At 41.1% G+C, this 27,547-nt stretch overlaps 1 protein-coding gene across 1 annotated transcript; it reads left to right on the plus strand.

The window, feature by feature from the left end:
- Window positions 1-10,727: 10,727 nt before the first annotated feature.
- On the plus strand, window positions 10,728-27,286 carry DLD (dihydrolipoamide dehydrogenase). The gene is made up of 14 exons (XM_020778024.3): window positions 10,728-10,902; window positions 12,468-12,543; window positions 13,090-13,169; window positions 14,201-14,269; window positions 14,718-14,787; window positions 17,251-17,351; window positions 17,987-18,130; window positions 18,540-18,641; window positions 19,452-19,642; window positions 21,652-21,822; window positions 22,098-22,287; window positions 24,362-24,499; window positions 25,825-25,914; window positions 26,055-27,286. Exons 1-14 carry the CDS (start codon window positions 10,864-10,866, stop codon window positions 26,118-26,120), a joined length of 1,527 nt encoding a protein of 508 aa, XP_020633683.3. The 5' UTR covers window positions 10,728-10,863; the 3' UTR covers window positions 26,121-27,286.
- The last annotated feature ends 261 nt before the right edge of the window (window positions 27,287-27,547 follow it).

Raw genomic sequence — 27,547 nt, forward strand, 5'->3', positions numbered from 1 at the left:
ACAGGACATTTTGGAGGTCACTCCTTCAGAGGCACCATGAGCTTGTGGTTTCCTTTCGGGAGTCTGTCCATCTTGTGGTTTGGTCTTTCTACATAATAACTCCCACTGCAATTATTCTCAGGGGCTACATTTCCACACAAGGTACAGCCTCAGTGCACGTTTGGTATACAGTATTAACTCAAGGTGCCAAAAGGTGGATTGGCCACTAGTGGGGCAGATATCAGTGGACTGGCTGAGGCAACTAAACTACAATATTGCCAGCCCATGCCAAATGTTTATGTGGGTCAGCTCAACCTATATCCTTACACCTCAATTCGTCCATACAAATTTGTCCTAGATATTGCACCGCACAAGGGTGTGTACCAGTGGCAATGCAGGTCATAAAACAGAGGATGTGCAATAAGCATGGAAGCACAATGAGAGTGGCAATATACCAAGAGAGTCACCATGAGGTCAGGAAAACCTCTGAAATAAAAGACTGGGCAAAAGTTAGCTCTGACTAAAGAGGAGTAGAAAGGAAAAACCCTCTGTTCACAATGAGTATGGTTGTTGCTTTTTAATCCTGGCAACTTATAAGGAATATGAGAACACAAGAAATGCGCAAGACCAGACCAAAGGCCAATGTGCTTCAGCATTCCCTTTTCCCAATGGCAAAGCAGTTGTCTATGGCAAGGCCACCATGTCTTGATAGTGTGCTCTAGCAACTGATAAACAGAGACATGTTATGTCTAATACTGGAGCTGATATATGGTAATACTGAATATCCTAAAAGATGTATTGTATTGAAGAGGATGTTGCTGTTTAGAACACATGCATGCACTTCCTCATAAACGTCATGTCACAATCTTATTGGGAGCTAGGAGCGTAGAAAGAAAACACACCTGAACTTTCAAACGTATTATTTTAAGAAGAGTTTATCTTATCAAGGTGACAACAAGCTGACCTGGTCAGAGGAGGAGTTCATGAAACAGTTCTAGCCCCGGAGAGGGTGGGTGGCCACTGTCTTCCATCCTTCCCCACCAGTTTCAACACAGGGAGGCTAGGATATAAAGGCTCTTTGGTCGTCCAGATCTGGGAGGGAGGGTCCTGCAAGGTGGGAGGGTGGGCTAGTTTTCCATGCTGATCCAACGATCACACCCAGTTGGACTCAGGAGGGCATCCCAGTGTGCTGGTTTGTTTTTGATATATTGTATCATGCTGCATCTTTGTCAACCATCTTCTAGACAACAGATCTTGTAAGACACCAGTGGCTTTCTCTCATCATTAAGACTAACAAAAAGCACATGCATGGATTTGTTTAATTCTACTATAAAGCTGTCCAAGGCAGAACTCATCACTATAGCTTGTGGCAGCGAATTCCACAGATCAATTACACACTGTATGAAGAAGCACTTTCTTCATGCAGTGTATAATAAATCTGTGAAATTCACTATATGAAGAAGCTGCATAGAGGCCTATAGGATTTTGCAAGCCCCAGAGAATCTCACAATCACTGCCCCACCCCCCAGCAGGAGGGTGCTTTTCTCACCATTTACCAGAGAAACAGCAAGGGAATAGAATGCAGGTAGAGAGGTTGTTCTGCCTCACACTTCCATTCTTTGGTCTGGGACATTCCCACCAAAACAGGGGTTTAAAGTCCATTAAATACAGAAGTCCCATCTCTATTTTTATCTGTCTTGGGCCTCACACCATTCACCTTCAGTGGATATTCCTGGGATTCCAGTATAATGAAAAGGAGAAAAACTTCTCCGTACTTATATTCTCCACATCAGACGTAATTAAATACATGTTATCTTCCCCTTCCTTACCTTTTTTTCTAGCCTAAACTGCCCGAACATTGTTAACCTTTCTACCTAGGGGATTTGCTCCAGCCCCATGATCATTTTGGTTGCTCTTTTCTGGCAGGTTTCATAACTCAGGAGTTGTGAGTCAGCATCATAAACCTTCTAGGAAACGTTCTTAAGATGATTCGAACTCTGCCCAATGGCACCAGGAGGCGTAGGCCAAAATCACACATGCACTTTTAAACTTTTTAATGGTCAATTGGAAATCTTTCCCCTTTCCCTGTAAAATCTTGATTACTTCTGTTCATAGATTATACTTTTCTCTCCAGATGTCACCATGTTCTGTTTGAACGGGTGTGGGAAAAATCATTGCCGCACTGAATTGGGGACTAATCTTTATTTACTTTGTGGTCAGATGCAAGTATATTCTCACATGTACATATCTTCCTACCTCAGAGGTTGGGAATGTTGCTTTTTCTGGACTGCAACTGGCTGGGGGATTCTGGGAACTGTAGTCCAAAAAGCGTAACATTCCTAAGCTATATCCTAGCCTTCCCTATTGCCATTTTCTTGATGATTGGAAGACTTTGCAATAACCTTGTCCTTAAAAAAAAAACTAAAAGGAAGAGATGTGATAATTACACAATTCAAATGTAGAAGAATGCAACACCTTTATTAGACCATTAAAAAAATCAAACAACTAATGCAAGCTTTCATGGATTAATAATCTCTTCTTCAGGTATACACCAGTAACTTATGGGTAATGTAGAAAAACTATAAGTTAATGTCCCCAAAATATTGCCCCTAGCAAAGGTTGCTAGGTATCATCCTCTTAAAGTGATTTTACAGTTGTTTACAGGCAGGCTTTGGAGGTGTGGTTCAATGCTTCGTTCTGATACCATGTTGTTGGAAATTTCCACTCAGTATTTAGGCAGAGGCAGCCCATCTCTCTGCATAAGCCTCCTGTCCAAGGCCTTTTTCTTTCTTCTTTAAGTAATGATATAACATTTAATAGGAATCATAGCAGTGATGGTAGTGCTGAATAGAAGCAGTTGAGTGATGCTTTGTTAGGACCTTGTCAATTTCACAAGAGAGTAAGGGAGAGGCTGGGAAGGAAACAGGCATCCGAGAAGTTGGTAGGACTTCTTCACATATGTCTGCACAGGGAGATGAGATTAAAATGTAGGTTGGGTTGAAGACTGGGAGCCATTTTCAAATGCATACATTTCTATTTTTTAAAATGGACAGAAATGAAATTCACACAGAATGCATCTGTTCACAGATAATATTAATAATGCAGGAAGTTTGGAGAGCAACTGGAAACTAGCTTTTTTGAGTGGCTGTCCAGTAGCATCAGAAATCTGACAGACATTTAAATCTATTTGTCTTATGCTCGTGGTCTGTAGCAGCAGGGATGAGATTCAAAAGCATACAGTATTTGAAATCTGTTGTTGAAATGCTCTCATTAGGGAATGCTTACCACTAGAGATGGGCACGAATCAGAAAAATAGTGATTCATTTTGATTCACAATTTATCAAGGTCGACAAATCACAAATTATGAATTTACATTTTTTTTCTGATGAAGTGATGAATCAATTTGTCAATTCCTTTTTGATTTAAAACCTAATAAAACAGCCTCATAAGCACCCAGAGACACCAAATTCACAGAGAATCTTCCCCTGGCTCTCCAAGCCCTGCATGTTTGGTGAAGTTTGGGTTTCAGACTCCTGAGTTATACACTCACAAGGAGGGCCCACCTGGGAAAGTTCCTCCCAGACACCTAGAGTCACCAAAATCACACAGATGCTTCTACTGGCTCTCTCCTACAATCCCCCCAGGTTTGGTAAAGTTTGGGTTTCAGATATCCAGGTTATACACCCACAAAGTGGGTCACCACCAGAAAGTGCCCCTTGGCAGCTGACTTAGGGAAACCCAATCTTCACTAAACTTGGAGGGATTGTAGAAGAGAGTCATGGGAAGCTTCTCTGTGATTTTAGTGACTCTAGGTACCTGGGGGGACTTTCCTGAGGGGGGATATGAAATCCAATATTCATCAGCCTTGGAGGAGGATGAGAGGAAGCTTCTAGAGGTAATGCTGGTGCCTCTAGATGCCCTGGGGGCCATTTTATAGCCAAATGAATTGACAAATAAAAAATTATCAAACATTCATTGATTCTTATTTGTTGGAGTCATTGATTTGTATGAATGCAAATGGACAAATTAGGGATTTTTGAACAAATTTGGTGATTTGTTTTTTAATTCATGCCCATCTCTACTCACCACACACTCAGTGATGGTTCTTTAGGCCCTTCCCACCTCTATCGTCTCTTCCATCACTGTGAACATGTGGAGAGGTACCAGTCTGAACAGGGAACCTTCATTACTTGTGAGGGGATCTCCATGTGAATTAGGAAACAGGAAAATCAGGACTCCTGTTCACATGGGGAACCCCTATAGAGAGCATATGCTTTCTTTTATCCACTTTGTTGTCATCCATTTATTCAGGGAGATGGAATCAAAGAAGTAGGAGGGTTGAGCTAAAGCAGAGGTCTCCAAACTTATGAGGGCCGCATCATATATTTTACACATTTTTGAGGGCCGAAGGGGGGGGGAACAGGTAACAGGAGTACAGGACAGAAAGGCTGTTGATGATAGGTCATTTTGCAGGTTACCAATTCATAGGATCACTGTGTTGGAAATAACTTAATGGCACATAACAAATCTTACAAGATTTGCAAGAGCAAAATTATTATAGTAAAACAAGCAACTTTAATCCAGTGAACTGCTGCCCTTGGGTCTACCCCAGAAGAATACAGAGTCCAAGTCAAGCACCTACAACCTCTTTCTCTGTCCCGGCAGAGGTTGGAAAAGTTATTTTTTTCGGACTACAGCACCAGAATCTCCCAAAGGGCATGAGTTGTGACCAAGCTGGCTGCAGGTTTTGAGATATTGTAGTTTTCTCAAACTTTTCAAGTTCTGTTGTATTGCAGAGTTGCTTGTAAACAGCCTTAGAATAACTGATGTACACGGCACTGTTTTTGAACTGAAATGCCAGGGAGGAACTATTGTGCCATTGTTCATGTTAGATCTGTTTCCCCATATTCCCTGCATGCTGGCTGTCAATTGCTATACAGGAAGGCCACTGGATCAGTAACCACAGTTTCCCTTATCCACTGCCTGAAAATATTACCCACCCACCCCAAAAAACACGTGTTTCCAGAATGTATTACCAGAACTAGCCACTAAGGAACCAGAAACTAGGGAACCAGTGAGTGTTTCTATATCTGCGCTTTCTGGAATGGGGAGGTTTGAAACCTATTCCCCACAGATACCCTGGTCCTGCTAGTTCCTATCTATCACTGCCTGCCCTTTGGGCTTTTCTTTTTGGTTGTAAAAACAGGATACAGACATTGCAATGAGAAAAAAAATGACATGGAATCCTTCATAACCATTTTCTGGACATTTTCCTCCTCACACTTCTAGTCTACTTCTCCAAGCTTTTGAGAACTTCACAGCTTAGTTACCCCAAAATATATTTCACTGCTTAAGTAAACCTGGACCCATGATAGCCAAAGTTAAGCCCCCCCAACTCGTTGCAATTAAACGGCTACTGTATTCTATTGTTCTCAGTTTTAATAAGGTCTTAAAATCGGGCCATCAAAAGTCCCAAAGGCTTCCATGAGAGGATTAAAGCCAGACCCGCTCAGGCAAGCTGGCTCCCTTTCCCTTCCCAAGGCTTGCCATCCACCTGTCATCTTCCACGAGAGCCCTGCTCCTGCCCATTTCCATCCGGTGGCCGTTTCTTTCTGTTGAGGGCACGTGGAGGCACCAGTTGCTTTCTACCCCTACCCAGTGCCCGTGCCCACCATCGTCCATGTCAGGCAGCCCAGGGACTACACGAGTACCTTTTATATGAACTTTTGCGTCCTTGGCTTTGCCGCCCTTGTCTTTTCTATCAAGCTGAATCCCCCCCCCCCATTCATACACACCCACACCCAAGGAAAGGAGGAAAGCCCTCCTTTTTTAGGCTTAGCTTCCCTCTGTGCCCACCTTGATTCCAATGAGGATCATTTCTTAATAATTATAATATTAACCTTAGACATGCAAGCTGGAAGGGATCCTCCAGACTTTTCAGAGAAGCCTGTGGAAGGGTGGGGGCTTCATTGTTTCCCCACAGCACATAGGCTGAGAGAGTGCACGTGTGTGCGTTAGGTCAGGGGATGAGCAGAAGACCAGTCCTGTTGCCAGGTGCTGTTAGGGAAGGTGGGGAGGCAGGGGCTGGGTGGGAAAGGTCCCAGACTCCAGACTGGACTGGATAAAAAGGCAAGGCAGACCAGATGTGGCCCACGGGACATAGTTTGGAGACCCCTGAGCTAAAGCACTTCCCCTGACTACATGGTAGGTATTCCATAAGATGGATACCTGAATAGGGCTTATGCGATAGCAGCTAATGTAAAATATCTAAGCATCCACTGACCGGAAATGTTTGCTTTCTGTTACAGTTCTGGCCAGTTGAACTTTAAAATACTCATAGAGCCATCCTGCAAGTATATTTTTGAGGAGGCAGAGATAGATTACAGGCAGAACAGCTGCTGTATCCAGTGCATGCTTAACTCAGGACAGGACAAGAATATACAGTACAAGAGCACAAAAATGACAGGAAAATGACTACACTTTTCGGCATCCTGGCATACGGCACCACAGCTTCACTAGTCAGGAGCTAAGGTGGTGATGATGATGACACTCCATGGGAGAAAAATCTAGTAGTTAAACCTTCCAGAATGTTCCTTCTTCCCTTGCTTACCTGTATGCAATCAATTTTATCAACCCAAGTTGTTAAAAGTGGAATTTTGGATTGGGTGGCTGGGTCTAGAGCACTTTTTTTTTTTACTATTTTGTACCCCAGGCCCCTTCAGAAACTGCACAAAAGGTGGGGAAGGAACCAAAAGTGACTAGAAGTCCCCCCCCCACTTTAAAAATGTTTATTTGAGGGTGTCAAATGTTGCATGAGGGCTCCCTTGCCTATTTAAAAAGCGAGTCACAATTTCTGGAGGCTTCCAGGAAATGCAATTTACTTTTTCTTTTTTGCTGGAAAAATGGGGAGGGGGCTTTCTGAGGGCCATACTTTGCCCACTCCTCAAAGTTAGGCACTTGTTAGGATTCCAAGAAGAACCATGACAGGTTCCTTTGTGTGTAGCTGTGAGGCTTCTCTGTTTCTGCAGTGTTCCTTTTTGGTGGGTGCAAGATGCCCAAGATTCCCATCACCAAATCTCCCCCTTGTGAACATGAAGAGTGTGTGACACAAGAATGTTGTGCAGTCCCTATAATTTGATTTGCCTCTCTGGGGAAAAGAGGTTGTATACTAGTGGTTAGAGATGTGCAACTTCCCCCACAAACCCATGGATAAGATAGGAATCTGAACAGACCTATTCATCTTAGAAGTATTTGGGCCATTTCTGAATCCAAATTCTGAAATGATCTGAGACAAAGAGAGAAGCCACAGTGGTCTCTGAACTGTCTTGGAAATTTAGAAGTCTGTTTTTACATATTCATTCTTCTGACACTGCTGAACCACCACAAATATCTCTGAAAAATGGTGGAGCAGGAGGGAGGGAAAAGAGTACTCTTCTTTTGTGACTGAAAGATGTAATTAAGTAGGGATCTTCCTTTCTTTCCAGTCACACAGCTCAGGGAAGGTATACGTCAGAGATTCATTGGAAGAGGTTTCAAAACAGCTATTTTCACAGCTTTTTCTTACTGTATCTGTCTGACAGCAATGGTGAGACCCTCAGGGCTTTTCAAAACACCTTGAGACTAACCACTGTATGGGAAAGGTGGTTTCACATTAGCAGCTGGGCAGCTTTAGCATTTGTTTCTGCTTATGAGCCACAACAGAAAGGGTAAGAGTATTGGAAAGACACTGCCACCTCCTGGAAAACTCTGTTATATAGTTCAGATAAACAAGAAGGGCAGCAGAATGGTCCGTGCATGGAGCACACACACCCCAAATGGTCTGCAGACCGAAAAAGGTTGGGGACCGCTGCTTTACGCTTGACAGTAAACCACCCTCTGCAATTCTGTCAGAAAATGCAACCCTTCTCTCAGAATGTTGTTGCAGTTGCAAATGTTTTGGTATTCACATGTTCATTTCTTTGGTTTGCGTTGGAACAATACAAAAAAACAGAGAAGAAAAGTAAATCTGATACAATTCCACACAGAAACCCAAAATGTACTTGCCAAAATTATTGCCACCCTGTCTAAATTGTAAGAAATAATTGCTTTTCAAGCATGTGATACTCCTTTAATTTGTATTTAGACAACCTGTCGCAAGTAAGAAGTGTGGGCAATATTGTAATCATCACACTTGCAACGAGTTAAGATGGAGAAAAGTTGACTCACCTTTGTGTTGTGTGTGACTGAGCATGGAGAAAAGAATGAAGTGTAAAGAGTTGTCTGGATTTGAGAGAAAAAATTGTGAAAAAACATTGACAATCTCAAGGCTACAATTCCCTCTCCAGAGATCTTAATGTTCCTGTGTCCACTGTGCTCAATATCATCAAGATGTTTACAGCCCATGGCACTGTAGCTAACCTCCCTGGACATGGACGGAAGAGCAAAACTCCTGAAAAATTACAACGAATGGTTGTTTGAATGGTGTATACAGAACCCAGATTAATTCAAGCTGATCTGCAGACACAGGGTACAAGTGTCAGCTTGCACTATCCGTCACCATCTGAATGAAAAGGGATGCTATGGTAGGAGATCCAGGAGGACACTACTGCTGACACAAAGGCATAAAAAAGCAAGACTGGAGTATGCCAAAACTTATGTGACAAAACCACAATTCTTCTGGGAAAATGTACTGTGGATAGATGAGACAAAAGTAGAGTTTTTTTTGTAATGGACATCATGGCACTGTTTACAGAAAAAGAAGCATTCAAAGAGAAGAACACTGCCTACAGTCAAACATGGTCGAGGTTCAAAGATGTTTTGTGGTTGCTTTGCTGCTTCTGACACTGGGTGCCTTGACTGTGTGAACAGCATCATGAAATCTGATGATTATCCAAGAATTCTGGGGCACAACATAGTGGCCAGTGCCAGAAAGCTGCGTCTCCACCAGAGATCATGAGTCTTTCAGCAGGACAATGACCCGAAAAACACTTCGAAAAGCACTCAGAAATGATTACAAACAAAGTGCTGGAGAGTTCTGAAATGGCCAGCAATGAATCCAGATCTGAATCCCATAGAACACCTGTGGAGAGATCTCAAAACCGCAGTTGGGAGAAGGCATCCTTCAAATCTGAAGGCCCTGGAGCAGTTTGCAAAAGAAGAGTGGTCCAAAATTCCAGTAGAGAGGTGTAAGAAACTCAGTTCATAATTACAGGGAGCAATTGATTTCAGCTATTTTTTCCAAACGAGGTGCTATCAAATATTAAGTTAAGGGTGCCAATAATTTTGGTCAGTGCATTTTTGGGTTTCTGTGTGGAATGTATCAGATTTGACTTTTCTTGTTTTTTGTTGTACCAACGCAAACCAAAGGAATGAACATGTGAGTACCAAAACATTTGGAACTGCAACAATTTTCTGAGAGAAGGGTTGCATTTTCTGACAGAATTGCAAGGGTGCCAATATTTTGGCCATGACTGTATGGCTTCAAACAATGGGATTGGATGTGATATTTGCATGGTGGTTTGTGTGCTTCCAATCTAGAAAATCATATGGGCCCTTCCCTCCCCCCCTTTGGTCATGCCACGTGAAGTACAGGATCCATCCTTCAGATCCATATTTTTGGGTCTTAGAGCATTAGTATTATACAGTGGGGTCTCTACTTAAGAACTTAATCCGTATTGGAAGGTGGTTCTCAAGTTGAAAAGTTCTTATGTTGAATCTGCATTTCCCACAGGAATGCATTGAAAACCATTTAATCCGTATCTGCTCTTTTCCGTCCATAGAAACTACAGTGGAACCTCTACTTAAGAACTTAATCCATTTTGGAATGGTGTTCTTAAGTTGAAACGTTCTTAAGTTGAAGCAAAATTTCCCATAGGAATGGACTGAAAACCAATTAATCCGTTCTGGCTGTTTTTTTGTTATGTAGAGGTGCGTTCGTACATTGAAGCATTAGTTCCCATAGGAACTAATGCAAAGCTGGTTAATACGACTCTACCACTAGGGGGAGAATTTTTTTTTAACCTAAGATGACCTAAGGTTAAAAAAAGAGCAGGAAAGGTTTTTTTTTCCTGTTCTTATCTTGGATTTCTGTTCTCAAGTAGAAGCAAAATTTAGCAAATGGAGCTGTTCTTAAGTTGGATTGTTCTTAAGTAGAGACGTTCTTAAGGAGAGACCCCACTGTAGTTCAAACTGTGGCTACTAGTTTTATTTATAATATGACGACGGTTAAGGGTGGGTACCTGGGGAAAAATGACACCCTTCCTTGACAACCTGTGTCTCGGATCTATTTTTCTATGCCACAACAACAGAGTGACATACAGGTTTCTAGATACATTTGCTCAGTCTGACCTACGACTTCATAGTGGTTTCAGGTGGAACCCGTGCAAAAAAAAAAAAATCACTAGATTTTGTGCCATGGATCCACGCGTCTGATCAGTCACAGTTGTAGGGCTGGCATCCTTCCTTAAATCAAGTGGATCCATTTTTGATTCGGGTTCCACTTCTGTTTCCTTCCCAACTCCTTAAATTGAGCGTCGCAAGAGAGCCCCTCTAGCCCGAAAGGGCAAAGGGATTAGTGCAACCACACACACACACCCAAAAAAACCTCTCCGGATCTCAAAGGGTGCTTGGCACCCGCTATCCCAGGCGCAGGAGGAGTCCCCTCCCCCCCGGCTCGGCAGAACGTCCCGGAGGTGCGGCGCCTCCGCCAGCGAGAACGAGCCTGGCGCTCGGTTCCGCTCGAGAGCCGCTTCGCCTCGCCTCCCCTCTCCTGCGCCTGCGCGGGTCCTCGGCGTCCTTGGCGGGTGGTGCTCCTGCCTTGGAGGCTCGCCGGACGCGTGAACCGGGCGAAAGGGTCCGGAGCGGCGAGGTCGGAGCGGCCACGGCGAGACCCCGATAGCCGCCGACATGCAGAGCTGCAGCCGAGTCTATTGCGCTCTCGCCCAGGTAACAGGACACTCAACCCGTGGCGGAGGGAAGAGGGGACGAGAACCCCCGGGCCCAGCTGCGGGCCTCTGGCTCCTGTCCGGGGACAGCGGGACGGGGCGCACCCATCTTGGCTGGCCGGAGCGGAGCCAGCGAGGCAGGGAGGCCCGTGCGCCGACCTTGGGCCGTCGCAGGTTGCCCCTGCTTGGGGGGGGACGGGACTCCGCCTCTCCGTTCCGGTGGGAACGGACGAGAGGATTGGTGCTCCACAGGCTTCCTCCTGCTCCGTATCCGAAGGGTTGACTTGTGCTGGTCTGCCGAAGAGTCCGATGGCACCCGGAAGGCTAATGGGTGCCTTCCCGCCAAAGCCTTCCCGGGCTTTGGCCTGCGCCGTTCAATGGTCTCTTAGTCCAGTGGTTCTTAACCTTTGTTACTCGGATGTTTTTGAACTGCAACTCCCAGAAACCCCAGCCATCACAGTTGGTGGTGAAGGCTTCTGGGAGTTGCAGTCCAAAACTCCTGAGTAACTCAAGGTTAAAAACCAGTGTCTTAGTCCATGAAGGCGCCCGCAGTAATCAAGCTGTTAAGTCTTTCAAGGACGCCTTGTTGTTCTTTCTTGTCCTGTAGCTTTCATTTCTGACGGCTAGGCGGGGGCAGCTGTTCAACAGGTGAAGCTGCCCACCATGGTGACATGTTGTCCCAAAGCCTGTCATAGGCAGGAAGCCGTGCCAAATCGGGAAACAGAGAGCCCAGCCATGGGTAGTGCAGCTGTGAGACAGCTAAGCAGTGGGTGCCTGTGCCACCCAGATGCCTGCTCCAGACCCTTCCCTGATGCTGGAATGATTTCACCTCAGTCTTCAAGCTACAGAACAGACAGCTGTACAGTATAGGACCTGCAGACAGAAATACATTCTGACTAACATAGCCAAGTCTTGCATACATGACTTATTTCTTTCCAGGTCATCTGTCTCTGAGCCTGGCTTTCTGATTTCCTGAAAGTTCAAAAGATTTGTGAATTGTATATTCTGGAGTAAAGCACATCTGTTATTTGTTGCTCAGAAGTGCGCTGTGCTGTGTTCCAGACATTATAGAGGCCTAGGATTTCATTAATGAAAGTGAGGAAGTTTTGGTTTCTGCGTTTACCTGTGCATAGGTTTTGCCATTTTCTATTTTAGCTAGAAAACAAATTTCAAAAATGCAACTCATCAGAAGGACTCCAATTGAAGTTATGCAACTTCTATTTTTCTGACTCAATTAACATTTAATACTGTGTATTAATTGAAGTATACTGAAATCCTACATATAAGGTAGAATGTTTACAAAATATGCACTAATCCACTCTTGTTGGTTCAGAGTATCATTAAAAAGATAGACATTGGAGATTTGAGGAAGATACAGACCTACTGAGTGGAAGAATTTTTCTTACATTGGGAAAAATATACCTTAAAATGGAAAAGTGTGAAGTTATTTTAATGAGGAAAAAAAGGAACACTTTCTTTGACTTGAGTCAATATTTTGTTTTGACTAGAATGTTGGATCCTTACAAGTGGATTTAAATTTGCTCATTTCTCTTATTTTTAAACTAGAGAAGCCATTTTGGTCGGATCCAACATGGTTTACAGAGCATTTCTGCAGTGCCCTTAAGAACATATGCTGACCAAGGTAAATAACTCATAATCTGAAGTAATTTAAAACTCTGAAGTTGGATTGCATATTTAAATATTTTTAGTTATAGTATTACCATTTCTAGCAGTATGATACATTGTTACAGTAGACATACAGTGTTACTAAAATGCTATATACTAAAACATTGTTAGAGTTGCATATGTATGCTCAGCACACAGATCCTGATCTGGTGGCAATTTTTGAGGCTTTCCCTCATCCTGAAGCTCTGAAAGGCTTCTCCAGGGAAGGGAGTCTTGGAACCAGAAAGGGGAATAGGAAGCTTTCCATTAATTTAAATGAAATTTTATCAGTGCTAGATGATACCATCTGGCTTCCGCCAACATAAATTTACACAAGAGAATTTTGCCCAATGATATGCAACACTGAAGGAGTAATTGCTTATTTATAAAAAAAATTGGATGGGCTTTTTTGAATTGATTTGTGAAATAAAGTAATTAAATACAGCAAGTGTTAAAAGGTAAAATATTTCCCAACACTTTTTCCTACTGTTTTATAAAAATTGCATTTGTCTCTTTCTCTCAGTTGATGCTGACATTACTGTCATTGGCTCTGGCCCCGGGGGCTATGTTGCTGCTATCAAAGCTGCTCAGCTTGGCTTTAAGGTGAGCAGATATGGTGAGATAAATCCAAGAATGTTGCAGGAATCCTTATAATCATGCAAAGAGTTAAATTGATAAATTGTACCCCAGGGGCAGATTGTGGCTACACATATATGGTCCCTGGACCTGTCCCAGATGCCTTTTGCCACAAAAAGGTTATAGGGGAGGTAAGTTAGTGCCACAGAACAAGCAGTGGTGGTTTTGCATTAAAGCCCTGTGCTACTTGTTCCGCTGCTCTAAGCATCAACAATGAAACTGGAAGTAGACTTCCAGCCACCTCTAGTTTTCATTTCCCCCTTTGCCCCTCCTTTCTGGGGTCTATTTTAGCCTGGGGTAGACTTGGACCTTTAAAGTTGCCTAGCGGATCTGCATACTCTTTCCACTTGCTGCCATACCTCCAACATATTGCCTGGTTTTGAGCTTGTGCAGAGAGAGCTTCTACAGAGATGTCTGTGGTAGATGGGAAGGGGCAGGAGTGGTTCCTGAGGGATTAAATCTCCTCATTTGAGCTTGGAACCTCAACTGAGCGCTCTGAGTATTTTACCCAGATAGTCCAAGGCCCACGCTCCTGGAACCAAATCCTGTATTGCTCTCTTAATGGTGCGGCTTCTATTACGTAGGTACACAACGACAGTATTTTGACCAGATGTTGAGGGAGAACTGTGTTTCTGTAGAATAGTTCTGACAAATTATTCATTGCTTTAAAATTGGCCTGGTCCAGAGGAACCATACAATACATGAGTGCCAGATCATAAACTGATAGCTGTGGCTTCTTTCATACGATAAACCACTTCCCTAACATTTGTTCTTGGCATCACACATAAGGTGCTCCTCGTGGCACTAAATACTTGGCAATGGCTAAGCTGGAAATGGAACTTTGGCAGTTAGCAAATGCTCCTGAGGTGTATTCTCAAAACTCTGGACTGAATGTTGGGCACCATAACTGTTGAACCATTCTGTGGCACATTTGACCTTTGGATGGAGAGACCTTGACTAAAATTACTTGGGATAATTTCTTTTCTTTTAATTCTTAGACTGTCTGTGTGGAGAAAAATGAAACACTTGGTGGAACCTGTTTGAATGTTGGATGCATACCTTCTAAAGTAAGTTTGAAGTTTAGTTTGCAAAGTGTGTTCTGCATCTGTACCAATTATGAAACGTGCATGCATCTTAGTTTTTACACAGGATTATCTGTTGATGTTGGAACAACAGCTGTTGAAGTTAGCATGAGAGAAATCAGACACAGTAGCTCAGGAGTCCTTTATGTGTCAGCAGTTTGATGAATTGAAATCTAAATTATTGCACAGTGAAGAAACTCACCAGGTCACCTTGAGCAAGAGTGCAAGCTATCGGCCTAACCTACATTGCAGGGTTGTGGCTCCAACTAGATTAGAATCACTAAAATAACTGGAACTTGTTAGTTTCAAGTAATAAAAGTTCCATTAATTTCAGCAGATGTGCTCTAGCTGAGACTTAGCACTGGACTTACGTTTCATATAATATTCTCTGTGTAGATTGTATGTTTATTTTAATGCTGTTTTTATGCGATAGGCCTTGCTAAACAATTCCCACCTATATCATTTGGCCCATGGAAAAGACTTTGCTAGCAGAGGAATTGAAGGTGAGTTTGCAGGATATCTGTTGGCACTTCATATATGTAGGTTCTGTTAAGAAGGCCCAAAGCCTGGAGTTTATGGGATTGAGATCCTGGGCTGTATAGTTCTTGCTTTGTAAGACAGCATGAATCCCTAAATACATGTTATCTACTCTTTATACATTTAAAGTGATATAGACTGCAGTTGTAAGTGTGCTGATCAGGCAGTAAGTGCTGTGGAACTTGTGGGTTGTCAGTGCAAGCATAATTGAGATTGCACTATTACTGTAAATTAATAATGTTAAGAACGCTATATACCCACTAATCAAGCAGCACAGGCTCTTTGCAAGGATTGACTGGAATACTGTGAGATTATTCTTCATTCTGGACAATAGGATATGACACTTTCTGTGTGCTTTTCTTGATTCTTCGTAAATAAAAAAGGCTTGAGCCTGGATACAAAGAACTATGCATGGTGTTCCATGCACAAAACTGGACTTTTCTACCATTTCTTCTTTCCTTATGGATTGCACCTTTCACCCACTTGCTGTTGAAGTCTGTGGGATATGCCAGTACAGTGCATAATATAGGTAAGGGGAGCCAACAGTTCCCTCTTGCCCCACATGCATCATTAGAATTCTCTTGGGATTTTGCTTGTACAGTGGTACCTTGCTTAACGACTACCTCGCTAAATGACGAATCTGCTTGACAATGAGGTTTTTTCAATCGCTTTTGCAATCGCAAAACAATGTTTCAGTGGGTGATTTTCCTTGACGATGATCGGTTCCCTGCTTCTGGAACGGATTCTTCGCATTACGACGATCTAAAAACAGCTGATCGTCGGGTTTCAAAATGGCTGCCTGCTGTGCAAAATGGCTCCCCGCTGTGATTAGGATGGATTTTTTGCTTAACAGGCACCAGAAAATGGCCACCCTGTGGAGGATCTTCGCTGGATGATTAGGTATTTAGCCCATTGGAACTCATTGAGCGGTTTTCAATGCGTTTCAATGGGTTTTCCCCTGCTTGATGACGATTTCGCTCTGCAGCGATTTCGCTGGAACGGATTAACGTCGTCAAGCGAAGCACCACTGTACAGTACATGAATTTAGGATTGAAGATAAAAATAGAGGAATGCAGTCTGGAATGTTGTTGTGAGGGCTAGGTGGTCCCTTTGCATCAGTTAGCTTCTGAACAGACATAAATAACTGGGAAGACTGTGGTATTTCATTAAGTCATTTAAAACAAAGTGACCTGTTTTTCTCTTTTACAGTGACTGTTCCTTAATTTTGTTGTAGTTTATTATTTTTAAGGACTTCAACCAGATTGAATGAAGCTTGTTTGATAAATCATATGAGATTTTATAAAGTGATCAATTAACCTGTTTATTGTATTTGTATAAATATGAGTTTCTGTAAAGTTTTAATGTATGGAACGTAATTTTTGGGTGAGGTTTTACAGAAGGCATCATCATAGAATAAACATTCCTTTTTCTGTGAAGGAGAGGAAGTCATGTTCAAGATGTTGCTTGCCACTTGCTGTTTTTAACATAAATAATTGTATTGAAAAAGTGTATATAGGGCTGTACACATGAATCTGGGTGAGCCTGAGTGAAGAAGTGAGCTTATGTGCTCATCTAGCTCGCTTAGGTGGCCAAAGGAGGGTGCTGGGCAGAGTCTAGTTTCACTTCTGAACAATCTAGGTTTAGTGTTATGTTCAAGCAGATCTCCTTTAATCAGGATCCCTGGTTTAAAGATAACATTTAGCCAGAAGCTTTTTGAAATGTCAGAGTCATCTTCCTGGCCGTGTTTTGCTTAGGCTTGCTCATGTAGCACTAAACCATCATTTAGCATTACATATGAAAAAAACCAATACTATAAAATCTGCTGCCCCATTAATTTACAGGGCCTTTATAATAGATTGATATGAGTGGTGAATTGATTGATGGCTATATAGCCCTAATTATATTGTTTATTTAAGATATCTGTACTGTGTCTTATATAGCTTCAAAATGGACAAAGGATTAAAAATAAGAGTAGAACAATAAATTGAAACCACTAAGTGTACAAAATTACAAAACAGAAAATAAAAATGATGATTAAAACAAGACCAAGAGCATAAAAATACATAGCATACCAAAAGCCCTGATGAACAGGAAGAGCTTAACAGCCCCTTAGTCTTTGAAATGTTGGTGCCTTGCAAAGAACTGTAGGGAGGGAGCTATAGCAACTGGGTTCTGTCCCATCTCTACCCCATCTCTGAAAAGATTAAGTGGTTTCCCAAGAATGGACAAGTATATATTTGGTAGCCATAATATTGTGTGTTACAGCTATGCAGGGCAGTAAAGATGCATTAGGTCTCTTCAGTGTTTTAATTTGTTAGATGCTTTGAATTAAGAAAAGGTTTCAGTCAATTTTCTGTAGCATCTAGTGGAGTGCTAAAGAGTCCAAAGCACTCAAAACAGAAACAAAAGTAAAAACTTGTGTTAAATAGTTACAGGACTCCGGCTAAATTTAGAGAAGATGATGGAACAAAAGAGTGGCGCAGTAAAGGCCTTAACAGGTGGGATTGCTCACTTGTTTAAACAGAACAAGGTACGTTTTGGCCCATTGACAAAGCAGCTCTCTTCCTTGCCCGTTGTTGACAGCTTGTATCCCTTTGATTTAAGGGTGGGTGATCCTGGGAGGGCTGAGGGTCCCTTTGGACTGTGCCTTGCTGTGTAAGGCCTACATTCTTCTCTTGGGCTGCTAGGGGAAAGGGCAGAAAGGCTGCTTTTCCAGCTTTTTAATGCTTTCGCTTAATTTAACTTACTGAGTTAATGTTCTCTTCTGTTGTTGTTTATGTTTGAATATGCTTTTCTTTAACTTAATTGATTTAATTGTAAGAAAAGATATTATCATCTCCTGCATTAATTGATTGTAATTATGCCCTGTCTTGATGGTTAGGGACTGTATAAACCTCAGAGGACCTCTGAGTTATGATTCTCTGACGCCTAAATATTCTCTAACCTTTAAGACAGAGACGGTCAGATGTTTACTATCCCCGAACTCGTGTTTCTATGGCAGTCTCTGCTCCATCTGCCTTTGTCTGTTGTGTATCAAACATTCCTTTTAAAAAGTGTAAAGGACAGTATTGTTGTTAATGATTGAAGACACACCAAAATGTGTCTTGATTCATTTGTATTAAGAAGAGTATTACTATTTATGTATATATGTATTTATTTTTGAAGGTGACACATGTCTCTGGCTTTGGAAAAATAACTGGTAAAAACCAGGTCACAGCAACGAAAGAAGATGGCAGCAGTCAGGTTATTAATACAAAGAACATGATCATAGCTACTGGTTCCGAAGTAACACCTTTTCCAGGAATTACGGTATGACTGGACTCTGAAATTTTCTAGCTGCACCCCTCACCACATATATGTTCATAAAGTAGTATTTTATCAAGTAATACTAAAAAAATTATTATTTATGTATTTATATATTATGCCATCTGGCACCCAGGGCCACTCTGGGTGGATTACAACAAATAAACAAGCAGCACCATAACAAAATAATACAATATCTATACATATAGGGCACAAATCAGATATCATAAAGTGCATTGAGTACAAAAATTATGTTACTGTGTGGTCGCTGTTAGATGTTAGCTGAGGAAACTGGTGGTGTTTTATATGCACTATATGTATGTATGCAACTGATTAGATAGGCGGGATATAAATAAAATAAATAAATAAAATCAAATGGAAAATTCTGTTGCTCTCTTTTTAAAAATTTGTTTAGATTGACGAGGATACAATTGTATCATCTACTGGGGCATTGTCTTTGAAACAAGTCCCTGAAAAAATGGTGGTAATTGGTGCTGGAGTCATTGGTGTGGAATTGGTAAGTATTCTCTGAATGGCAAACAGGACACAGAGCAGTAGCAGACCCAGGAGAACTATGTGAGAGAGGAGGTAGCAGAGATAAGGAATTGAATGGAAAAGAAGATGGGTCCACATGCCATTGTTGGTTTTTTTTAAAATTTATTTGAAATATGCAGTGCTAAATAACATTTAGTTCCTCTTGCACTGTGGTAGAAGCTGTTTGTGGTGTAGATCTTTGCTGGCAGATTCAGCAGTGACAGTACAGTAATAGAGAATAGTAGGTTTACTGTATTTGGAAGATGGAAGCTATTACAATTCCTCTTTCTGGAGGTCTTTGGGATCGAGGCTTTTGAGAATCCATTTTCAGTGTAGATACCTTGCCTGTCAGCAGTTTAAAGGTAATTTCTTTGTGAACAGTTGATTTATCATGCTTAATATTCCAGGGATTATTCTTGGGGAGGCATTAATACCTTGCTCATAAAACAGAAAATATATGCTAGCAAGTAAGGAGGCTGTCTTTCCCTCTTGGTTCACACCCATGTTTAAGAACTTGAGATGATTGTGGTCTGTGTTCACTGTTTCTCAGGCTTTTAGCTTGAAAACTCAACTGATGAATAAAATTGACATGATCATGCAATGCAAAACTGGTGATATATGAACTCAGTTTAAAGATACCTGGTAGAATGTATTGTTCTGTAGCCAGGCATTGCTGTTAATCTGTCAATTATGTAACCAAACCAATACAAAGGAACTATAAGGTTAGCTCTATCCCACCCCTTTTCTTCCTGAAAAGCTGTATCTAAAATCTTGGCTTCTGTGTTGGTTGCAGGGTTCTGTGTGGCAGCGTCTAGGTGCAGATGTGACAGCTGTGGAGTTCTTGGGCCACGTTGGTGGATTGGGCATTGATATGGAGATTTCCAAGAATTTCCAACGTATTCTTCAGAAGCAAGGTCTTAAATTTAAACTGAATACCAAAGTTACTGGTGCTACAAGAAACCCAGATGGAAAGATCGATGTTTCGTAAGTATTGAGTGCACAAAATACATGAAAAAGTAATAGCCAGCAAGGTAGCCACGTTAGCCTGTGGCAGTGAACGCAAGAAAGAGTCATGTGACATCGGAAAAAAACTGTTGCCACTTTCCAGTTCCTTCATTCTGTGCATGCCTCACTTCATTGCACAAGCGGTGAGGCTTCCCTGGAGCTTGCACAAGGAGGTGTCCTCCTTGGATAAGTGTAAATCAAACAGTGGCAGCAGTCTCTGGCTTGCCTTAAGGTCTTGTGGACCTCAGCTCACTTCTTTAGGTGCATCTCAGGTCTGTGAAATCTCATGCCAAATAAAACTTCTTGTTGCATCTGAAGAAGTGAATTGCAGTCCATGAAAGGTTATGCCAAAGAAAACAAGCCTCTTTGTTCTTCTTAAATGAATAGTTTGGCTTTTTAAAATAAAATCTGAATAGTCACTATTCAGATTTAGGACTGGGGAAGAACGTAATATGTTTGACAGTGATGCTCAGAATATTTGCAATATATTTCCATCTCCCAAGAGGGGATGTCTAAAAGCTTTCCGCTTTCAGCACAGAAACAGTAGTCATATTCTGGCATTATAGCAGCAAGCTGGGTGAGACTTGAAAAGTGTGTGGTGGGATGGGAAAAGATGTGCATGAGTCTCACCCCCTGTCTCCACCCCACCCAGCAGCCAGGGGGGCTTTTGCAGGCGTTTGCAGTAGTACCTCTAAGCATGTTCTGCTGGATTTCTGTCACTGGGTGCCTTGCCCTCATCAGAGCTGATCAGCATGGCAGTCCTGTAAGTGTGCTCATCAGAATGTGCTTTACAAGTGCTGCTTCAGACTTCTGAAAAGCCCTTACTGATGTCCAGTTGGCATGTGGATGGGGGAATATCACTTACACACACACACCCTGTCCCTGCTGTGCTTCAAGCCCTGCCCAGTTTCATGTGCCTGAATACAGCTGTAGTTTCCACACTGAAAACAACAAGGTGTTAAACTTCTCTACCTGGAGATAAAAGTATAGTGCAAATATCGTGAACATTTCTCTCAAATATATTACATTCCTCCCGCCCCCGGTCCTAAAATGAATAAATGACTAATTTGGATTTTGCAAGAGACTACAAATCAATGTGTACAGAAAGAAAAAAGAGGTTGGTGGCACCTTAAGGACTAACTAGTTTAATTTGGCATAAGCTTTCATGGACTACAACAGAGCTTAACCAACATACTTTAAGCCCTACCCACTTCCAGCCATAATGCCTCAGTATAATTTATGTATTGTTGAATTAAATATATTCATTTGATTTTTTTTAAAATAAAGCCCTGAAGAGTCCTCCTCATCTTGCTTTTGTCATCAGAGACATTCTCATACATGTGGAGAATTTTTTAATTTTGGAAGCCATACCTACTGCCCACCAGCTGCTGCTTATATTTATGCAAATTTAATGTAAAAGGCATTGACTGGCACTTCTGAACAATTTGAAGTACTGTAAATGTTAATTAGGTTACGCATCCACTGCATAGCCGTTTGTTATTGGAATAAAGGTGGTGATTAAACCACATGCAATACACTTCTCTGTTACATGGAGCACAAAGAGCCCCCACCCACCCCACCAGCACTTAAAGTTTGGGTGTGATTTGGGTAAGCAGAGCCTGCAGGCCCAGTATTCCCCATTCCCTCTTTGCCTCTATCCTTTGAGATACATGTGAATGGGAAACCGACACATGGATGTAGACTGTGCTTGATCTGTGTGATGGTGCTGAAAAGAAGATGATGATTTGGTTGCAGCTATTTAAAGGGCCATCTGGATGGACAACCCAAACATCCATTATTCATATATTAGTTTTGTGCTGAAGCCATCATTAGCTGAATAGAATATGCCTTCTAGACATATTATTATGCCTTGCATGCACATTATTGTAATATGCCTTTTAAGTAGACCATTTAAGCATTGGTATAGGTAGGTGAAGCAGTCCAGTCACTTGGGTATACAATATGATTTCCTTTGTGTTTTCCTTCAGGATTGAAGCTGCTGCTGGTGGCAAGACAGAGGTGATTACTTGTGATGTACTTCTTGTTTGTATTGGCCGGAGGCCTTTCACTAAGAATATTGGTCTTGAAGAAGTTGGCATTGAATTGGATAAAAAAGGCAGAATCCCAATCAACAACAGATTCCAAACCAAAGTTCCAAAGTAAGTGAAATAACCATATAGCCTTGCTGGGTCATTAAAAGTATTACAATTTGGTCAGCTGACATGATGTTTTTTTTTTTTTAAAAATTGTATTCAATTGACCCTGCATTGAAAAAAGGATTACAGCTCTAAATCGTTTAATTCAAATTTACTTAAGTTTTAAGAAAGGTTATAAATACCAACTAATTCTTGGGGTATCATTCCTTTTTTTCCTGGCTTGCTATGTATATTCGTAACCGTATGAAATAGTAAATATGCTTTCATTTCTCTGACAGTATCTATGCTATTGGTGATGTTGTTGCTGGGCCAATGCTTGCTCACAAGGCTGAAGACGAAGGCATTCTGTGTGTTGAGGGAATAGCTGGAGGTGCCGTTCATATTGATTACAACTGTGTGCCCTCAGTAATTTATACACACCCTGAAGTCGCATGGATTGGCAAATCTGAAGAACAGTTGAAAGAGGAGGTATCTCTTGTTCCTTTCCTTTTGCTCTCAGCAGAGCTGTATAACTTTATTTCACGATTTAGAGCAAATTTAGTTTGCCCCCAAAGGCGCATAATTAATGGAACTCACAGTAGCAGTTCAAAGCCAATCTTTGAAATAGAGGGAATTTCCTTAGCCATTTTAATAGGCTATAGAAGGGGCGTTATTTCTTTAAAACATTGGGAAAGGTGCGGAAGAGTCCTGGTAGATTTCATTAAAATATGATTACTTCTTCAGAAGTCAAATCCTGTTGAAATCTAGTGGAAGTTAGAGCTGATATTGTTTGGTGTACCAGCCATAGGTACACTGTGAAGGGACAGATGCATCTTGTTGACACCGTGTTGCCTGCTCCTTTTCACTGAAGCCTGGCTCTCATATTGTATTAACTCTGACACAGGAGAAATGTGTGATGTGTTTGTTTGAGACTGATTTGGTCTGGAGTCAGTGATCTAAAATATGAGCACAGTAGTTTCAGCATAACAACTAAATTAAGTGAGCTAAATAAAAGTTCAGTGCAGTGGTGCCTCGCATTGCAATGTTAATTTGTTCCACAAAAATCGCTGCTAAACGAAAACGTCGCAATGTGAAAATAAAAAGCCCATAGAAATGCATTAAAACGTAATTAATGCGTTCCTGTGGGCTTAAAACTCACCATTCAGCGAAGATCCTCCATAGCGCCGCCATTTTTGCTGCCTCTAAAGCGAGGAATCCGTCCCAGAAAACAGCAGGCGGCCATGTTTTTTCCCCAGCGGCCATTTTGAAACTGCCGATCAGCTGTGCGCAAAGGGTTGCTTTGCGATGACCGCAGGGAACGGATCATTGCAAAGCAAAAATACCCCATAGGGAACACCGCAAAGCAATCGCTTTTGCGATCGCAAAAAATGTGTCACTAAGCAATTTCGTCGCTAAACGGAGCAATCGCTAAGCGAGGCACCACTGTACTATGATTCTACCATGACATTAGATCAATTGATGCTCTTACAACTGAGAATTAAGAGAATTGTTCTTTTGAGTTCACATGTGTTCCTACAACTAAAATAATCATAATTGTGTGTTGTCAAGTCAATTCTGACCCTTTCCATTTTTTCCCTCGGGAGATAATACAGAGAGGTTGTATACCATTGTCTTCTTCTGGGATTATGCAGCTTCCCCAAGCCGTACAAATCTCCAGCTCCATAGCCAGATACCTAAACCACTGAGCTATCCAGCCAGCATAACTAAAATGAAGTAGAAATTATCTGTGGCAAGGCATCCATAGGAATATGCCTTGAGAAGTATTATGATAATAGTTATTTTCTAATAAAAGCTGAGTGCAGAAAATAATTTTAGAGTACACCCAGCTCTCAAGAAGTGGTTCCTATAAACTACTGAAGGAAACACTTTTTTGGACTAGTTTTTAAAATGCAGTTAGATGTGAGGCAGGCGGAATTGCCTTTTGAGTGCATAGCTCTCCCACAGTTATCTAGGAAATAATGCAGATCTGATTCATGTAGACCTAAATCTTTCCTTTCTGCAACCTAATTCCTGGTGTTTTCTCTTTCCAGATTATTAATTTTTTGGTAGTTAAAATCCTTAGCTCTCTTTTTGAAAGAGAGTTACCTGGGGAAAGGGGCTGTGAAAGCTTAAGACAGTTCTGGACTTCTTTGACACGTGTCTTCCCTGCATCATTTAGGCCCCTGTCTCTGCTTTTTTGTAATGTCGCAGGAGTTCCTGCCTAAGCAGCTGCAGAGTCTAGTTTTTCCTTCACTAAGGGGATGCACCTGACTGAATGTTTCTCCAGAAACACATTTCTCAGTTGATAGGGAACTCGGACTCTGCTAAAATCTTTTTCCTGGTATTGTTCCTTTATCTGGGATTCTTTTTTAATTTCCCTAATTTTTCCCCATGCAAGATCATTCAGTCATGCAAGTCGCCACTTGTTTATCACCTCCAAGAGAACATGGCCTTTATAGATCATGCATAGCATGATGCAACATCTGGCTTTCCAGACGGTGGTGGGTTTTTTCCAGCTGTAAAAAGAAATTTGCAGTAACTGAAGTCGCTGTTTGCTTTTTAGGGGGTAGAATACAAGGTTGGCAAATTTCCTTTTGCTGCCAATAGCAGGGCTAAGACCAATGCTGACACAGATGGCTTGGTGAAGATGCTGAGTCACAAATCAACAGATAGGATGCTGGGAGCTCACATTCTAGGCGCAGTGAGTACAGTACCTATAATTATTCTTTTGTGTACTAATTCTGCAGAATCCTCAGTGCTTTGGTTTCTGATTATAGGAATCTGTAAGATAAGATTGGTATCTAAACATTTGGTGATGACTTTTAGGAATTCCAAATATATGACCCTCTACTTTTATACAGATCCTTTATTTTGCCCCATATCCTATTTTCTGAAGTATCTTTTGGTGTTTACTGTACCCTTTTCTGGAAAGAGTATTGGTATCAGATTGTGACAATAAATATTGCATTCATAAGCAATTGAAATAAAAACTGTCATTTTAACCCCCCCATACCTTTATCACTTTTAGAATTTGTGTGTATGTGTGTAGACCTATGGTTTTTGTCACAGAAACTCTCATGTGTTTGTGGTGATGTGCCATGATCCATGTTCTGAAACTGGTGAGATGTGTAGAACAGAAAACTTAATCATAATTATAATAAGAAGACTTGTAGTACCTTGAAGACCAGTAAGTTTTCTTTGGCATGACCTTCTGTGCACTTTAGCCCATGTCTTCAGATCCATAAAGAGTGTAGTATCAACACACTTACGAGATTTGATTTCTCCTGCTCTATGATTCTAACAGTGCCATGGCACTGGCTAGTGAAATGTAATTCTTTTTAAAATCTGTGTGTTTGTTTGCATTGGCAAAGCACATAATCTAGCTTTTGGCACAACATTTGGCATTCTAGCAATAACAGCTTCAATGTTGTGGTTTAAAAACAAGCTTCAAGTTCTTGCGCTTCCAGCTACTTAAGGAAAGTGACTTAAAGTCAGGTAGTAGCGCTGTTGGATTTCTAACGGTCAAGAGCAGGGCTCTGTTGCCCTACTTAATTCAATATCAGAAGGAAATGAAGTGATATAAAGCTACAGGATGGTTTCTTATAGATGCACTGATTTATCCATTGATAAAGATGTCTACAGGTGATTGAGCAATGTGATTGTTTTGTTAGTATTTTTAATACATGTCCATAGAAACATGAGAGATGGATCCCATTTTAGAAGAGCATTCCTCCCTTTGTGTTACCTAGGAGGTAGGTGGCTGATGTGATAAGTGTATTTGAAGACCATCTGTAAAGACCGTTTTTCATTAGACTTGGCTTTATTAATATGTAGATATAATTTACCAAAACTCCTTTAATATGTAATTGATCATTACAATTATGCCATGGGTATATTTGCTAAAGTTATAGAGATCACATAACTCAGCCTTTGCGATACAAACATCATGTGTGTATAGCCCTATTTACAATTCTCAGTAGGGCTGGTCTGCTTACATTTATTCCTTGCATTATTTTGTTTTTCTAGGGTGCTGGAGAAATGATTAATGAAGCTGCTCTTGCAATGGAATATGGAGCATCATGTGAAGATGTAGCCAGAGTCTGCCATGCACATCCAGTAAGTTAGTTTGAGCTGTTTAGTCATTTTATCTTTATCTGTATTAATTAAATGTGCAGATAATGGCATTTTTCGCATTTCAGACAGTTCTCTCCTTCATTAATTTCCTAATTAATTTCTTTTGTTTTCATTCCCAACAGACGGTATCTGAAGCCTTCAGGGAAGCCAACCTAGCAGCATCATTTGGGAAAGCTATCAATTTTTAAAATGAAAAGATATCCAAAATGTACAGAGCACATTTTTCTGTGAAAACTGACTTAGTCTTCTGAATGTTTCCAGGACTCCCTAAACAAACTTTTGTGGAAAACATGAAATATTTAAACCCGTAAGAGTTTGGAGAAGGAGAAATTTCTCAACAGCTGTATATTAGATGTATTTTCATTACTGCTTGTTTGTACATTCTAAGTTTTGCAGAAGACGGCAATTTGAGGTTGTAGAGGGATTAAAGGTTCCATCATGTAGTTGGGCAAAATATAATAGCTGATATTATAGAGTGGTGGTGTTCTGTCATTGCTGTGGAACTAATACTGTACTGTCATGGCAATATATGCTGCTGTCACCTTCGCACAATGCTATTGTAATTTTAGCGAAAGGGATCCCAGTAGATTTTATCACAGTGTAACTTTTTTTTTTAGTTATTCTGAATTATAAAACTAGCTTTATCCTAAGGCATTCTTTTTTTATTACCATGCAGATAACTAAAACTACATTGAACTGATTGAGTTATATGAACATCCATTTTCATCCAGGCATTTTAAAATACTGAAAACACCTGTGTTTTAGTAAAACTTTTGTTGAAGGAAATTAATTCATTTTGGGGGATCCAAAACTGTGTTGGAGACAATGGGTAAAAGCCTTGTGTTGCTCAGATTTATTTGTGAAGCCTCTTGATTTTTTAAACTTAAAAATATACATACAGTAGAATATTAAAAACTTCAGATGCGCAAATAGCATCACTTTGGTTCAAAACGTCCACTGAGCAAAGGTAGGAGTTGTAATGATTATAAACTGTACTGTTTTGCGGCAGTTTGTACTTCTCCAGTCATTATTTTCCTGCATGCTGGACATGCCTTAGTGTACATCTAGAACAGTAATCATCAGAATTGGTTTGGGATTGTGGGAAGATGTTTGAAACAGAAATGGGAAGTTTCCAGTATGAAAAAGAAAAAGGCAAAACTTGATGGAAGGCAGATGTTTTCAGCATACCTACATTCAATTATTACCTTCCTAAAATGATTACCTTCCTAATGATTACCTTCGGCCTGCACTACCATGACAAAATGGGTTTGTTTCTTGGAGATAATGCATATCAACAGATGGTATACTAAGAGTAAGATGCTTCCTGGAAATAAAGAGATGACATTTAAGTTAATGTATATTGCGATTGCTCTGGATTGGGGAAAAAGAAAAGCTTTGAATGGAGAGGAAGTGGCTTCCAGCACTCTTCCGTAAGCAACTTTAAAAATTTCTACATAAGCAGACCAGTATCTGTGTCCCATGTGATGCGTCTTGGGAGCACCTCTGTTATGAAGGATTATCCTGAAATAGCCAAATGGTAGTTCTTGCAATGCTAAGGTGGATGTTCAAAGAAAACAATTTGAGATTGCCGTTGGGGTAGTTTGGGAGTTTGTCA

Source organism: Pogona vitticeps, chromosome 5 (genome assembly GCF_051106095.1).
Source record: "Pogona vitticeps strain Pit_001003342236 chromosome 5, PviZW2.1, whole genome shotgun sequence".
Lineage (NCBI taxonomy): Eukaryota > Metazoa > Chordata > Lepidosauria > Squamata > Agamidae > Pogona > Pogona vitticeps.

Coding starts and splice junctions, on each gene's coding strand:
- DLD (XM_020778024.3), top strand. CDS start 10,864: ATGCAGAGCTGCAGCCGAGTCTATTGCGCTCTCGCCCAG. Junction 13,170..14,200: donor CTGCTCAGCTTGGCTTTAAG/GTGAGCAGATAT, acceptor TTTAATTCTTAG/ACTGTCTGTGTGGAGAAAAA. Junction 19,643..21,651: donor GATGGAAAGATCGATGTTTC/GTAAGTATTGAG, acceptor GTTTTCCTTCAG/GATTGAAGCTGCTGCTGGTG.